Here is a 16,204-nt window from a genome sequence, read left to right on the forward strand (position 1 = left end):
CATGGCCATGCATTCATTTACACCTCTTTCCTTAGGGAAACTCAAACCTTATCCTATCAACCTCCTCCCCCTCTCAGCTTCGAGAGGGGGGAGAAGGAAAGCAAGCGAGCGAGAGACTGACTGGTGGTTCCAAACCTTGAGATGAGCTGGTGACCCTCTCTCCTGAAGTGTGAATGAAGGCAGAATTTGCAGACTAGAAGCCAAGACACTGTGACCCCAGCTCCCGCCTCTTGCCCCCACCCTCAGAGAGAAGGTGGATCTGCAGCTGTGGCCCCAGCTCTGTCCCCCCCTGCCCCTCACCCCAGCATTAGCCTTCCCTCTCTGGTCAGGTCCAGGGGCAGACTCTCAGGCCCCCCTAAAAATTTCATTACGAAGGGGGGAAGCTGTGAATCCATGGACAGAGGTTCTGCCCATAGTGGTTTCTGACCCTGGCCTAGGAGCTCCCCTGCTCCAGCCTGTGTGACAAGAGCCTCCCTGACAGTATATGGGTGCCAGAGGGCATGGTTAGCACAGGGGCCATATGCAGAACCCAGCTGGAAGACAAGGCTGCAGGGCTGGAGGACCTTGGGTGAGGGAAGGAGGGGCTGAGCATATGGTTGTTGGGGAAAGGAGACCGTTGGTTGGTGGTGGTGTTGCCAAGCCAGGATGGCACTTTTCCCACTTGAATTAAAAACTATAAAACTTCTTTCCCTACATCTGTCACCAGAGAAGTCCTGAGAGCACAAGGACCCAGGTCCTCAGGGAACAAGGCAAAGGTGAGGGTAGAGCTTGGTGCATAGGCATCTCCAAGGGTGGAGGGTGTCTGCCTGGCTCAGCAGGGGCCTAAGGTCTTAGGGTCCCCTGATGACCCAAGGCAGATGACAGCAACACCTTGCACCAACCTCTTGGGTGGCCCAGTCTCTCCGCTTGGCTCCTAGAACCTCTCTGATCAGGAAGGACGGACAGGGGTCACAGTTTCATTTCGTATTTCACCCACATGACAGCCCTGAGGCATTATCTCCATGGGATAGCTGAGAAAACTGGGTTCAGAGACACGCCCAAGGTCAGCCAGTGTCGGAACCCACCCGTGAAGCTAAGTGTCCCCGAAAAGGGGAAGGTGCCTTTGTAAGAATTTGCAATGCCTTTTATGTCACAGGGGCCTGACCCCTAGTACAGAACGTCTGTAACACAAATGAGCATCCTCTTCCCAGCTATGGCAAAATCCACCTCACTGGCTTTGGGAACCAGCTCAAGGGGCCCTCAGCCTGAGGTGGTTCTGCTTACGGAAGCGGGGGAGGGTGCCTTGCCGGCTGGGAGGATGTGGCACTGGCAGCCCTCAGGGCCCAGCTGAAGGCAGAGCTCCTGGAAGGTGTGAATGGGCCCAATGAGGCAACCGACATGAGTTACAGCTTTACAGCTTTAATCCAGCAGTTGGAGCCCTGGCCGGTGTGGCGGCCGGGAGCAGGGCTTCCGCCCACTACTGATGGAGCCCACAGTGAGCAAACAGGGCGGGCCCCAGCGTTCCTGGCTGGGATCTTGGAAGTCGCGGGACTCTGAGAAAGCAGGGGCTTTGACCCAGGCTTTCATGTACTTCTCTTGTCCCACGTAAAAATAGTCCACTGACCCCAAGCCCTCCCCACCCACCCCTCATTCACGGCCAAGTTCCAGCTCAGTTCCTGATCTACATCCCTGGGGCTCCATCACCAGTAGGACCCAGGGCTTGGCTTGGTCTGGGGCCTGCTGAGTAGAGGACCCTTGCCCACCCCCAGGGCCAGATGCAGATACAGGAGAGGGGCATCACTGAAGGGGCAGCAGAGACACAGCTGGTTCCTCAGGCTCCTGGGTAGGAGGGCTGTGGTGGCATATAGGGGGGAGGAGCTGAAAGCCAAGCAGACAGGGTAAGGGTCAGGGGTGGCACAGGAGGATGGGAAGTGACCCCCAATTCCAGAGGCTTGAAGGATCCATGGGGAAGAGGTAGTCTGGATGTTTCCAGCTGAGGCAGAAGTCTGGGAGAGGGACTCAGGGTGAGAAAGGGGTAGGGGAGGTTCCAGCACAGAGGTAGGCGGCAGGCAGGAGCAAGGGGCTCCAGATCGCTCACTTACCTGCAGGGTTGTAGATAGGGGGCCCAGCTGGGTAGAGTGGATACTGGGGAGCAGGACCACTAGGAGGGTACATGTAGCCAGGCTGTGGGGGTGCGGGGCCAGCTTTGGGGTCCTGGGGGTATGGGTACACTGGCTGCACTGGGATGCCTGTCATTGGAATCTCCTGGCCTAGGTGGGGGACAAGGATCAGCATTCAGAACTCCACCTCCATGGTGAAGCCGCCACCTCCTGCCCTGAAACCAAGGTAAGCCCCCCCGGGCCCCTGCTGTCTGTTCTGGGGGCTCCAGGCTGGCCACCTGCTGCGTTTGCCTCCCCGACATTGCTTGGCAGAGCTGAGCGGGGAGCTGTGCACGTGGTCCCAGCGGGTCAGTCTGTGTTTGGCAGGTTTGCTCCCCTCAGCAGGTTTCAGAAGCCTCACGAGCCAGAGAACACAGCTTGGGAAATGTCCCACTTAGGCAAGGACAGGGCAGCTCCAGGGTCTGGTATCTTCTAATCTAGCAGAGCTGCCTCTCAGGGGGTCTGCCCTCAGCCTCTTCCTCCCACACTGATCCCCCGTGCAGCGACACCGTGCCCACGCCCCTCAGGGTTGGGCATACACTCGGTCACATGCCAACACTCAGGCACACAGTCCACTGTAGACTAGAGTACGTGCAATTAATGCTCACCACTACAGACCCCCCGGGTCCTTTCCAAGAGTCCCGTGCATGCACGTACCCGCTGCACCACACCACTGTTGACAGACGGCCGGCCGCGCACATCTGCACGTTCACATGCACGCATGTCCGCCCGCATACTCACGCCCGCTGTTCACACACGGCCCCGGCTCGTTCTCGTCTCTGCGGTTGCAGGCTGGCAGGGGTGTGTACACAGCGGCCCTCGCTACCACGCAGGGCGCACGTCCTGGAACTGTCTGGTGCCCAGCGCCCGTGCCCCCCGTGCCCAGGACCGCCCGTACCTTCGAAGGGGCTCTGCAGATGCTGGCGCCGGCGGTACAGGTAGCAGCAGGAGCACAGGAAGCAGCAGATGGTGGTGGCCACCACCGCCACGAAGAGGATCACGGCCGAGGCGATGCCTGCTATGGTCTTGGGACTTGAGACAAAGAACAGGTCCCCTCACCTTCCAGCACTCGTAGGAGGGACTCCTCATTATGGTGGCCATAAAACTGTGCTCCAGCTCCTGGCCAGCAGGGGGCCACAGCAAGCTGAGATTTGGGGTTCCTTGAGGGGCTCTGCCCCGACCCTGTGGAGGAGATCTTAGGGGACCTCCACTTCCCAGAAGACCGTGCTGCCTGGCTGGCTAGTGTGAGGCATGCTGGGATTTGTAGTGCGCTCCCCACTGCATCGCTCCTACATCTACAACTTGATTAGACTTTGAACATGTTAGCACTGAAAGGCACCTTAGAAATAACCTAGAGCCCTTTTCTTCCAACCCCCCAATCATGCTGTCTCCTTGCACCTTTTCTGTATTAGCAGTCCCTTTCAAAAAGAAGTTTGAAACCACTAATTCTGGCAACCGCCTCATTTTATGAATTGGAAATAGTGACCCATGTGAGGATGAGTCTTCCCCACAATGACACAGCTACGGAGACGTGGACCTGGGAATCAAACCCAAGTCCCCTGCCTTTTTGCCAGAGCTTCTTCCACAAAGCTGCACCCTGTACCCACCCTACCCACCACCGAGCGCAAGACCATTAATACGCCCTTCCTGGACCCTCCCGGCCCCTGCACCAACACCCACTTCGTCACCAAGCTGAGTGCTAGGTCTGGGCTAAGGCTGTGGAGGTGGACATGGAGAGGGGAAGGAGGGAGACACGGAGGAGGGGAGACCCGGGCAGGCCTCCTGAGAGGAGGATGGAGGGGGCGTGGGTGGAGGCGGGGGCCCACCTGAAGGCCAGGCAGTGCTTCTGCTGCCTCTCGGTGATGAGCAAGGTCAGGTCTCTGCAGCAGTAGCGCTGGTAGCAGGTCCCGCAGCAGAAGGTGAAGAACTCGCAGTTGAAGCCTGGATGCCAGGAGCCGTTCCGGTCCAGGTACCACAGGCAGTCCTCGCGGGCCAGCGCTGCGGGCGGGGTGGGGAGGGGGTGGGGGCGCATGGCCACCAGGCCAGCTTCCCGTCCGCCCTTAGCCCCGCTCCCCGAGGCTCCCAGCCCGCCGGCTCCCGGGACGCGGGAGCTGACCCTCGTCACCACCCTGAGGGGCTCCGCCCCTGAGCCTCAGCGGCCTCCCTCCGGGGCTGACCCCCGCGCCCCGGGTCAGCTTCCATGGCCCAGCCTCCCGGCCGGGTCTCCTCCCGCTCCCTGCGGACCGGCAGCACCCAGGGGAGCCCCGTGCCCACCCCCTTACCCAGGGGAGCCCCCAGCACCAGGAGAGCGGCCGCGGCAAGCGGCGCGGCCCCGCAGAGCCCCGGGGGCCGCATGGCGGGGCTTGGGCGCGGCCGAGACCGGCCGCCTGGAGCGGGGAGCGCAGGACGAAGCCGGCCGGCGGGAGCTGCTGCGGGGCCCAGCCCGCCGCTAGGCTCGGTTTCCTCTCCCGCCTCCTGCGAGGGCGGGACTAAGGCCCGGGCCGCGGTAACCCTGCCCCCCTCGCTCCGCGCCCGGCCCAGGCGGCCACCCACCGGCGACGCCCACCCAGCCCGGGCTCACACTTCCCCACCCCCTCACCCAGCCCGGTACTGTCCTGCGCCCCCGCCCCCGGCTCCACGGTGGCTCCTCCCGCTCGAGCCACCATGGCCACAGCAGGCCGCCGGACTCTGCAGCCCGGGAGGCCTGGCCGTGCCCTGGGCCCGCCCTCGGCCTGGGCCCAATCAGTATCCCGGACCCCAGAAGCCCTGATCCTGGTGCCATCTCCGAGTGCCCAGGCACATGGGCCAACCCTAGAGGGGCAGGGCCCGACCTTCCCCTGTGCAGGACCTCCTCTGCCCCAGTGTCCAGCCCAGGACGTCCTGCGGGGAGCAGGAAGGGCGGGTGGGGGGTGGCGGGAGAAGAGGGCAAAGAGGCTGAGGGCACCCCGCCCCCACTCCCAGAACACAGGCACCCATTGAGAGGCGGCTCAGAGCCGCTTTGTCCCCAAGGGCCTGGGCTCTGCCAGCTGCACTGGCTCCCCGAGATGGCCCCTTCCCCCTCTGAGTGGACAGCGCTGGCATGCACCAGCCTGTGGCCTCATCAGTCGGGATGATAGGCTGCCGCCTGGAGCCCATCCAGCTAGACACTCTTCAAAAACCCCCTTTTCACAAAGCAGTCCTGCAGAATACTGCATTGGCTAGGGGACCATAGGGAGGGCAAGAGTTAATCACAGTGGAGACCGTGTTTTTTTGGGGAGGAGCCAATTAATCCCCCTACAAATTTATACTGTCAGTGACTGTGCCCCCTGCTACCTGGGCTACCCTGACCAGGAACTGCCTATCACTCCAGGGACCAAATCAAAAGCCTGCCTCAAGCTGTGGCCATGGTGCGGTCCTTTACAAAGCACGTTGACATGTACCTCATTGGAGGGTCTCCACAACTCCGGGAGCTCAGAAGTTGACAGGTGTTCTCATCAATCCTATTATACAGATGGACAAACTAGGACTCAAGGGAGTTGTAGGACTTGCCAGAGATAATACAGCCCGTAAATGGCAGAGGCAACAACAGCAGGGCCCAAGTCTTCTAAATCCAGGTGGATTCCCCCTCCCCAACAGCAGAGGGCGTGGATAGTGAGTCTCTCTGGTGTTCGGAGGTGAGGGCACCAGGGCAGGGCAGGGAAGGTCCAGTAGAATCTAAATAAGTTAGGGAAGGGCAGCCAGAAGAGGAGCTGCCCTGTCTTGGGCCCCTGTGGTTGCTAGCACTCCCAACCTGAGAGCTGGGGTAAGGAAAGCATTAGTTCCTGCCCCAGGAAATTGCTGGTAGTCTGATGGGGGTCAAGTGATTATATGTCCCAGTGCAGGCCTAGTCACAAACACAGCAGCAGAGGGATGAAGAGAAACGTCTCACACTTCCCCACCCCCTGGACAGTGTGCCCTTTGCCATCCCTGTCTTCTTTCCTAGTGCCCAAGCTCCATTAGTGCGGGACCATGTGGTCATTGTATTCACTGCTGTCACCCAGCCGTTGCCGTAGGTAATTCTTGTAGGTTGAATGACGTTCAGAGGGAGGGTTGTCTCTCTTCCTGTCCAAGGCTGTTCCTCCCACGTGTACTCTAGACCTCATCTGATCTCTCCGCATTATCTCTTCTCTTCAGTGTCCTTAGTTTATCCTTTCTTATCAGCTTCTTTCCCCAGAGCAAAACCGAAATCTCAAGTCTCTCCTGGTAAAACAAAACAAAACAAAACAAGAACAAACAAAGCCAAGCCACATGCTTCCTGAAATTCATCCTTTTCTAGCTACTTTCCTGCTTTTCTCCTTTTTTCGTTTCTTCTCCAACTGGTCCTCCTCAAATCTTGCCCTTGTTGAGGCTTCCAGCTGACCATGACACCGAGTTCTCCCACCATCAGTGATTTTCTAACTGTAAAATTCTAGGGAAACTCTTCAGTCCACAGGATAGGAGTGTTGAGACTGGGACAGAGGGTGGGGAAGGGCTGGGGGCGGGCCAGGGGGGAGAACTGGCAGGATGGGAGAGCCTGGAGATGGAGGGCTGAGGCTAGCTCTGTCACAATAATGGACCTGAGTCTTGATAGAGGCCATGGAACTGGGCAGGAGTGGGAAGAGGCTGGGTGGGAGCAATGGGGAGGGACTGGGGCACCTGAGAAGGGGTTTGTCCAAATGTTTAGGCCTGAAGGGGCTTCACTGTACCTCGTTCGCTCAGGGCACACAGGAGCCTCTTCCCCTTACCAAGCCTGTCTCCTGGGCCCCAGTGAGGGGCAGAGGCACTTTTCTGGAAAAGGAGAGGCAGACAGTAATTAATTTGTGATCAGATGAGACAAAATATGAACTTTGCCAGTAGCAGGCTCTCCCCAGGGGGGCCTGGAATAGGATAATAGTAATGCTAGCAGCTAACACTGCAAATGAATTTGTCCCATCGTACAGGGGTTGGAAGCGCATTTTCCCGGCTTACCCAGCTGGGATTTGGAGGTGGGCTTCTGTGACTTCTAAGTCCAGGCCCTTGCAGTCCACGGCCTGCCTCTCCCGTAATATGTCTAAAATGCTCCACGCTATGCTTGGCATACAGAACGCATACTTGGGGAAACTTTGATACCCAGCCCTTATCCCCAGCAGAAGTCTCCCCACTCCTATGTGGGAAGATAGCGGGATATTTAGGGTGGGGAAGGGCAGTGGAAGCCGGGCAGAGAGGAGGGGCTAGGACCAAGCCTGTGACCCAGTTTGGGCTTTGCCTGGGGCTATGGTACCCGAGTGAACGAGTGAACGAGCTGCTGAGTCATCTCACTGCTGGGCTGAATGACCAGCCCAGGGCTCCTCCCCGCCCCCTTCTTGTTCCTCTTCAAATCAGAGCTGACTGAGTAGGCCTGGGCTCTTCCAGGGCCTTCCTGCCTTCCCAGGACCAGGGCCTTGGAGCCTCCATTCCAGAGGCTCCTGCCCCACCCAGCTGTCTGGCTCAGGGGGATTCTGGGCCACTGTGAGATAAGGGGAGCTCCATTCCTCTCCCCTACTTGCCTCCAGGTTAGTCCCATGCTTTCTCCAGTCCTCCTCCTCCCAGCTGTCCTCTGGCACAGTCACCTCCTGCAGATAGATAATTACTCATTTCTTTCTTCCCGAGGGCCCTGAGACCTTTCCTCATTGATTTAATCTCATTACACCCACTCCAGGGTGTCAAAGACACACTGATTCTTCCTTGCAACCCAGGGCTGGGGAGAGCAAGCCCCAGATGAGCCCCAGAAACTTGGCCAAGCTCTCATGGCTTAGCTGGGGACTGAAGGAACCAGATCTTCTGGCTCCCAGTGTCCCGAAGTAAACAAACATCTCTCTTGCACATAAGGTCTTCCCTGGTGTCTAGCTTTATTCTTTCTCAGTGCAAATGAAAGACTATGACTCTCGAGTTTGTCCTCTTGATGGGAGGGGTCTGGAGGTGGGTGAAGGACAGTGGGGGTCAGCCTCACCGTGGGCCCAGCTACTGGTAGGAAGGAGCACTCTTCTAGCAATGCCTTTGCAGGATTACCTGTCCCAGAATGCCAGGCTGCTGCTTCTTTGCAGAGGCCCAGGGCAGCCTGGGCAGTACTTGCACAGCCTGGGCCTCAGGAAAGGAGGGGTTAGCTGGGCTGGTTTGGGTGGCATCTGGGATCAGCCTGCCCTGGGGGGGCTGTGGGAGCAGTGCCAGTCACAGGCAGCCAGTGCTCGCCTCAGGAGCCCAGCCCAACCAGTGGGGCAGACGGGGAGGGCCAGGTTATCTTTAAATGGCACCTTACTCAGACTGCACCTCTGCCAGCTGGGTAGGGTGGGGGCAGACAAATGTTATTTTGGGATCTGAGAGTAAGGAAGGAAGACGGTTCTGTTTACAGCTCTCTCGTTTATCCCCACTCCCTCTCTGAAGGGTTTGGGGACATGGGCCTCAGCCGGTCCTTTCCACCCTGGGTCCTGTTTTCAGCCCAGCCCTGTTATTCAGGGGCACAGAGGGGGAACTGTTGGACTGACAGAGGCACAGGGCTTTTGCTGTGTGACAGGCTCTACAAGAACAAGTTTGGGTAGTGAGAGGTGCTTTGGGCTTGGAATTAGACTAATGGCGCCATTACTGCCAACTATAAGGCAGCACTCCACAGGGCTTAGTATCATGTTGACTTTAATCCTCAAAATGAGTCCCTGATGCAGATACTAATATTATACCTGTTCTGTGGATGAGGAGATGGACGTACAGGTAATTTAAGTAGCTTGCCCAAAGTCATCCAGCTGCTAGATGGCAGAGCCAGGATTCGAACCCTAGCAGTCTGGCTCCGGAATTCATGCTCTGAACCCCTAACCAGAGCATGAGTCCCGCCCTGTCTCTTACTGGCTCTGCAGACTTGGAGAAGCCACCTAATCCCTCTGGGCTGGGCTTCCTCTTTGTAATGGACTCTAGTTCAGCCAAACCCACTAGAATCCTCAAGTCAGCTGGCAGAGGCCCTCTGGCCCATTCTCTCTCCCTGTTCAATGGAAAAAGAATTTACTCAGGGTCACATAACAGGTCACAAGCAGAGCTCCAACCCTCTTGCCTCTACATATATTTCTGTGCTCTTGCTAGCAAAGCTCCGTGAGTCAGAGATGAGGCAAGGGAGCCAACCCAGTGAAGGATAGGAGATCAGGTGTGGATCCGCAATCACAAAACCAGGTGTAAAAGAAACGCCACATCGCCCTTCTTTCCATCCAGTTAGATCAGACCAAGTCTCTACCCTCCCAGGTGGTGGGGAATGATCTGTCCCCCTTCTGGGATCACGAAAAGGTCCTGGGATCTCACACAGTGCAAAGTACTGAGGGTGGGCCCTGCAGGCCTCGTCCTCTGCCATCCAGGGGCTGGCAAGTACAGCAGTCCTGGCCTGGGTGCCACAGGCACAGACACTGTTCTCCAGAGCCCGGCACCCAGCAGCCTGCCTCCCCAGGGACTCCGTGCAGTCCCTTCCTTAGAAGTCCTCCCATCCAGGATCCGGGCAGGGTCCCCGCCATTCAGGCCCCATGGACTTCTGCTCCTTCCTTTCTTCTGGGACCCCCTCCCCTTCTTCCTCTGTGACCCTGAGCCTTGTCTCAGTGCACTCAAGCTTTTACAGAGGCTTCAGAAGCATGCTCTGCTTTCCACCCTGCAAAAGCAACTAAGGCAAGGAAACGCAAAGAATTTGGCTATGTTCTTGGACTAAGTAGAGGGGAAAAAACCTAGGGGAAGCAAGCCAATACATCGGTAACTTATAATATCATGCAGATCCTCACAGAAAGACTGCTTAGCAGGTGGAAGGCAGGAGCTGTAGCCACCACCTGTTTCTATCCTGTTCCCAGGCAGGATGGCAGTTCTGCAGTTCTTCCTCACAGAGCTGGCCTCCTGAAGGCTCCCTGAGACCCTAATTTAGCAGCAGCATCTGTGAAGCCGAACTGAATCATTCTAATCCAGTGAGTCAGGGAGACGGAGCCAAACATAGCTCCCAGCTACTGGAGGGCGGGGGAGACACAGAGAGAAGCACTCTCTCCCGTTTGAAGTGCTTCAATGAAGTCATCTTTAATTCTAACTACAACTCTGAGGTAGGTATTAGTTCTCCATTTTACAAATATGGAAACCAAGGATCAGAAAGGATGTCACTTACCGCAGCTTCCTCCTCACCTTCCGGCTATGCAGTCATGCCAAGTTGCAGCAACTCGAGACTTGAAGGGACTTCCTAGGCCTTCCAGTCAGGGCAGCGTTTCCTCCTTTTCTCTTCCTACAGCACACCTGCCGTAAAGTCATGTGTACCATACAGGTCTAAAACACCGGTGTAATTCGCGATTTTAGGAAAACAACAGTAATGCCACTCATTTCTCACGTACTCAAACAAAACATAACACAACAAACCCCAAAACAAAACAAAACAAGAATGTGAGGGTCCTTGTTAGATAGCTGTTGAACCTGTACCAATCCAGCAGAGAAAGATAAATAATTCACAAATGGTAGAATTTTATTAACAATCATTTCAGGCTGCTTTGTTACCCAAATCCTGCCCATCAGCTGTCACTTTCGGAAGACCTTTCTCCACCTGTCATCAGGGCCCACGGACTCTCCTTTTTCAGCCTTTCACTGTCTGGCCTCTTCCCCTCCATCTCCTCCTGTTACTCGGGTCTCTCACTTGCACCCCTGCCCCCAATCTCCCCTTCTAGTCATGCTTGGACAGACATCAGAATGCTTTCCAAAATGCAAACCTGATCATGCCACATCTCTGCCTAAAATTCATGAGTGGTCACCCATTCCCGGAAGAGGGCAAGGCCTACAGGATCCCTCCCCTTCTGGCTCCCACTTGTCCCCCAGCTGATTTCTGGCCAAGAGCCCTGTGAACCATAAATTCTAGTACTTTTTAACCCGTGTATAAGCTGAAAATGCAATCGTATTCTGGGATGGTCTTTTCTTAAAGATTATTTTCTCCGGAGTGTCCTACTCCACCCTTGTCTGCCTGACAAATGCACAGAGGCAACAGAAAACTGGCAAAAAGTACAAAACCTACTCGGATCCGAATCACACACTTTGCTATGTGACTTTTGGCAGGTAACATTTAATAACTCTATGCTTCAGTTTCATCAGTCTGTGGATGGGGTAAACAAAAGTATGCACTTTGTAGTTATTAGATGGTCTACACGAGAATCCAAGTAACACTTTGGAACAGTCATTGGCATTTAGTGCTTCTGAAACCTTAGCAGTTGTTAGCCACCTTGCGAGTGCGCAGTTTAAGGGTCCCCTTCTCCATGCAACCCTGCCTGACTTCTCCCAGTTACCATTAACCATTCCTCTTTCGGGTAGTGAGAATTGACCCCAGTACTTCTCTCATAGTACTACCCACATCTGCTGCATTATTTCTGACCCCCTACTGGGCTAGCTTCTTGAAGGAAGGGGCCAAGCCTCTCCAGCATCTAGCACTGGCCTTGCATGGAAAAAAAGTTTAGTATTTGCTGAACAGAATAAACACATAGTGGCCAGAAATTGGCTTTGAGTTTATCATCTACTTATTGGCCGTAGGTCTGCCTGGCTGGGGTGAGAAGTATAGAATGTCTTTCACTGGACAATCCTTTCGGTTTCCAAAGCAGTGTCCTGTTTTCCCTGAGTCTTCTCGGCTCCTTCAAGCTTCTTTCCCGTGACACAGCTTGGGGCCTCCAGTTCTTGGTTTTCCTCTTGCAGATGGGCTCACCGTCTGTCAGGGAGCCTCCTGTTTGAGCACCATAATGGAACAGAGCACTCTAGGATTGCTGACAGACACAGAGGACCGAAATGATCTTACACAATCTGTGCCTACTACCCCAGCCAGGAGTACACTGGAGTTTAGTGAGGACACGTTAACAGTTCCTGACATCATAAACACTTATTACTGCACAAAGAATTGTTAACAAGAGCACAGTGCTCTGTAATCCTTAACTCTCTTCAACTCATCCATCTGAATTTTGAAAACAACCTTACCTTTAAATTCTGCCTATTTTTAAAGCTTATATAGTTGTTTGAATCCTAAATTGTCATCCTTCCCAGGAGTTCCTGTTATCTAAAAATCTGATCGGCTGATCAGCAGGGAAGCCTGGGTGGCTCAGTCGGTTATGCATCTGACTCTTGATTTCTGCTCAGGTCATGATCCCAAGGTTGAGAGATGAAGCCCCATGGAACCTGCTAGGGATTTTCTCTCTCCCTCTAACCCCTCCCCCCATCTAAAAAAAAATCTGATCAGCAACTCTATCTAGTACTGTTTCTTTTGTAAATGGCCTCAAGTCCTCTTTTGGAATGGGTAAAACATTAAAAAAAAACCCTCATCTGTCATTAATATCAAAGGAGGGGCCAAGGACAGAGCCCTGGGGCACAGCATAAACCATTCCACAATAAGCCAGTTTGTAGTCTGAGAGTTGGTGGACAGTAACCAACTTCTCCATTTCCCTAATGCTTTGATTTTACCGTGTCCAGATTTTATCTGTTAACAAAATCAGACTACGAGTCTAGTTGGGCATCACTTGCTCTGAATTCATAATGAACATCTATTAAACTCCAGTGATTACAACATTCTTATTTATCACCTCAAGTCATCTGTCTGTAGTCCCGATCAATGTCACACATCTGGCAGGATAGTCCCTGTGTCACAGATCGGGCAGGGACTTATCATAACCAGCTTCCTTCTGTTCTTGGACTTCCACCTCCTCTATCTTCTGGTTGTTTCTTCCGTTTTCCCTTCAGTTCTTTCCACTAAGAGCTCAACACACTGCTGGCAAAGCCCTTGGTGTCCTAGCTGTTACTCACCAGGCTCGGGAAACCTGAAGTATTTTAGAACAGCCCAGCGCTCTCTCATTCCCTTGTTTATCTTATCTTGAACTTCAACTCCTTCCAACCAGTTAGCCCTGATCTTTTAGACCCAAGGTAAGTTCTTTGGCCAAAAGACCAGGAGACAAAATAGGAGCTAGAGTTCAACTTTCTGTCAATACTACTGGAACTTTCTGTCAATACTACTGGACTCAAGCAGATCTTTTTTCTCCCTGCTGACGGTGGATATAGTCTCTGAACTCTTCCTCATTGATAGAATGGGAATATTATCCACTGTGTACCTGCTGTAAAGGTTAAATGGGATGATGTGAAAATGCTGTGGGAGCAAAGGAAGTGCCTGCACACAAAGGGGTCCAAGACCCTCTGCTCTCATCCACAACAGTATGTCTGTTAGGCAAGGGTGGCCGCCTGGATGATACGAAGACCCTTTCCTTCAGGACTTAGGTTTTCCAGTCCTCCCCAAAAATCAGCAAGAGAGGACCTTTGTCAAGAGATCACTTTTGGCACTAGATACAGACTCTTTTTTTCTAATTAGCAGGCCCAGAAGGGGCCCATATCATTCTATGTGTGGGAGCCCCAAGCCTTCCCAAACTCAGCAATTCAATGCCAATGGCATGAGACCTTTCTTTTGTGCCACAATCAGGAGTTGATTTGGCCTTATGTAACCTTCAGCACTGAAACCAACTGGCACTGCCTTGAGATCAACTATGGAGTTTGTTTCTAAGGCTGACTGTGGTTTTCCTGAGCACCAATTGGCCAGACCTTCTATATTTCCCCAGTATGAGCAACTCTCCCAACTCAAGGGGGAGAAACAGCAGGGGCAGTTACCAGTCTCAGAACCTGGCTGGCAGCGGACCATGCTGTGCACACGTCCTCAGGCTTTTCAAAGATAGTAACGTTAACAGACACTTTCCCCAGCTCAGATGTGACAACTGTACACCAGGGACACCTAGTGGCGTGAAATCACTATTAGCTACAAAATCCTTAGGCTTCCGTAACAGTCCTGTACAGTAAATGCCCCACAAGTGGGGCCCTTTCCTCAAGAACAGAGACTTAAATTCACTTTATATTGTTTCCTGTCTGCAAGACCATCAACCTAAAGAAATCTTCTGTAGCTACTAAAACTGAGGCACCAGGTGTGGGCACTATCAAAAAAGGGAATGCTGGGCTTTGCCTTCCTCCCCTTGATTTATTATCCTCATTCACCCACAACAGACTGAAATTCCCAAATAAGGGACCACCCTTAAAAATACTTGATTGGATGATACTAGTTCTCTAAGAATCATTTTGAGCTAGCTTAGCTAAAACACACTAGGGTGTCTACATGGCTCTGCCTAATCTTTTTCCCCTTATTTTTATTTTCCTTCTAAAGGAACAGAAGGCAGATGTGCTGGTACACCTTATACCATGCGGACTAAATTCATTTGTAAAGATTACTTTACTCTCCTAGAAAAATACACATTGCAAATTTGAGGGCTACAACTTAACCACTTTAGAGGATTTCTGAGGGAGATGGGGTAACCTTTGAATATCAGACTGTGTGGTGACGTGTGGGAGAGGAATATTAAATATGGTTGTATCAGGAGGACTTTTAAAAAAATGTTTTTCCTTTTTTTTTTTTCCTTCTAAAAAAGGAAAACCAACGTGCCATCTGTCTGGCTTATTTTGTGTGTGTGCATGTATACACAGGGATAGCTTAGGGGGAGGGGCTGTGTCATGCAATGAAGCAAAAACAAGATGACTTCCTTTGACAGGGGAGCCTTAGTGTTATAGGAGGGAGACAAGGAGAGGTCACTGGAGAGGGCTCAGAATGTAGCTCTCTCTCGTTCCTATGGAGAACCCAGAACATCTGTGGTGGAGGGCAGAAAGCAGAATCATCTCTCAAGGGTATTCCTATCTGAACACATCAGATGTCCTATGAAAGTAAACAGGTCTGTTTTAGAATATAAATGGTCATGACTTCCTGTGCTCCTGAGGTGGGGCAAAATAATCTATGAACACATAATCCTTCTGGGCAATATGTTTCTGGAGTGGCCAGCAGAGGACTCTAGGAACACAGGTGAGGGCACAGTTGGGGAGAAAAAGGTTCTAGAGATGGAGTCTCTTCAGGGAGTCTTTGAGAAATGTCCTTTGTTCCAGTATTCCTAAGTGACAGCACTGGTGAGCTTGGTCTGAATTGTCACTCTGCAAAGGCCAAGGGCCAAGAGTCAGGAGGCCACTCTAGGTTGAAAAGAAAGTACATCTTGAGGCCAGTTTAGGGCTGCAAAATGGTTTGTGGCTAGGCCAGGAGGAGCAGATGTGGAAAGTCTCCGTTTTTTAGATGCCAATGGTCTGCAGAACCCGCCTCTCGTTGTCATTAAGGTGGCCTGAGAACATTATGTAGCAGGGCTGCTGAGCGAACTGGCAGAGGAAGTCCGTGAGATATGCCTGGAGGGAAGAAAAAGAATGGCATTACTGAGGGTTCCCAGGCTCACCATCTGTAGCAGGGCAAGAACCCCAAGTGGTACAGGAAGCACTGGCTTTTAGACAAATGCCAACACCCTGAGCGGTGGCTTTCTATGTTCTTGAATCTAGTTCAGGTTCAACCCAGAGACTAAATTCCATAAGGAAACAAAATTTTCCCAACAGATCTCATATTCCACCCAAGGACCTTCATAAGATGGCCGGGTTGCAAGAAATTGGACTGCAGGTTTAACACTAAGGTGCAAAGGCCCAGACCACCCAGAGCTCTTGACTACTCAGCAAGACAGGAACTCTCTGCCCTGAAGCTCCCAGGATGAACTATAAATAGGTTTGAGGCCATATTCTTCTTTCCGTGGCTTGAGACACTGTCACTTGCAAGACATCTATTTTCTCTGGACATTCTCACCTGCAGATCAATCTGATAGAGAGGATCCTTTAGGGCATCAGGGTCATCTTCCTCATCATCCTCGTAGTAATCCTCCTCTGTTAGACACAGCCAACATAGAGAGGGGTCAGGGCAGAGGCTCCTGCTTGTGCCCCAAGCAGGGAGGCATTACCACACGGCTGGGGTAGGAAGGCTAAAAAAGCCCAACGAATGTTCCTTGTGGGCCCATCCCTCCCCTTTCTTTGGCACCCCATTCTTGGTACCTGTGCACAGAAAAGGTATTTAGCAAGGCTGTCCTCTTCTCAAACGGCTTACCATATTTACTTGTAGCGAGAATGTCAGATAAGAGTTGGCCAGCTAAACCATCCTCTTCCTCTTCTTCATCCTCTTCCTGGTCCTCCCACATATCATTGGAGTCATC

The 16,204-nt window shown here is 53.2% G+C and overlaps 2 protein-coding genes across 3 annotated transcripts in view; both read right to left on the bottom strand.

Moving 5' to 3' along the window:
* Positions 1-1,382: 1,382 nt before the first annotated feature.
* On the bottom strand, positions 1,383-4,736 carry SHISA4 (shisa family member 4). Of its 2 annotated transcripts, XM_035010339.1 has the most exons (6): positions 4,421-4,736; positions 3,965-4,136; positions 3,037-3,170; positions 2,880-2,930; positions 2,082-2,249; positions 1,383-1,857 (listed from the first exon to the last, which is right to left on the bottom strand). In XM_035010339.1, the coding sequence occupies exons 1-6, from the start codon at positions 4,491-4,493 to the stop codon at positions 1,811-1,813; spliced, it is 645 nt and encodes a 214-aa protein (XP_034866230.1). In that variant the 5' UTR covers positions 4,494-4,736; the 3' UTR covers positions 1,383-1,810. The 2 variants fall into 2 exon arrangements, with proteins under 2 accessions (XP_034866230.1, XP_034866231.1); XM_035010340.1 differs by lacking the exon at positions 2,880-2,930 and having other exon boundaries at positions 4,421-4,725.
* Positions 4,737-11,175: 6,439 nt separating this feature from the next.
* IPO9 (importin 9) overlaps positions 11,176-16,204 on the bottom strand; it is a 63,529-nt gene continuing 58,500 nt past the window's right edge. Inside the window, exons 22-24 of the mRNA XM_035010335.1 lie at positions 16,099-16,203; positions 15,805-15,881; positions 11,176-15,362 (exon numbers count right to left, since the gene is read on the bottom strand). Coding sequence (XP_034866226.1) covers positions 15,252-15,362; positions 15,805-15,881; positions 16,099-16,203 — 293 coding nt within the window. The 3' untranslated portion in view covers positions 11,176-15,251. The remainder of the gene's footprint in view (positions 15,363-15,804; positions 15,882-16,098; position 16,204) is intronic.

This window comes from Mirounga leonina, unplaced genomic scaffold (assembly GCF_011800145.1).
Source record: "Mirounga leonina isolate KUSES-001 unplaced genomic scaffold, KU_Mleo_1.0 Mir_154, whole genome shotgun sequence".
NCBI classification, from domain to species: domain Eukaryota; kingdom Metazoa; phylum Chordata; class Mammalia; order Carnivora; family Phocidae; genus Mirounga; species Mirounga leonina.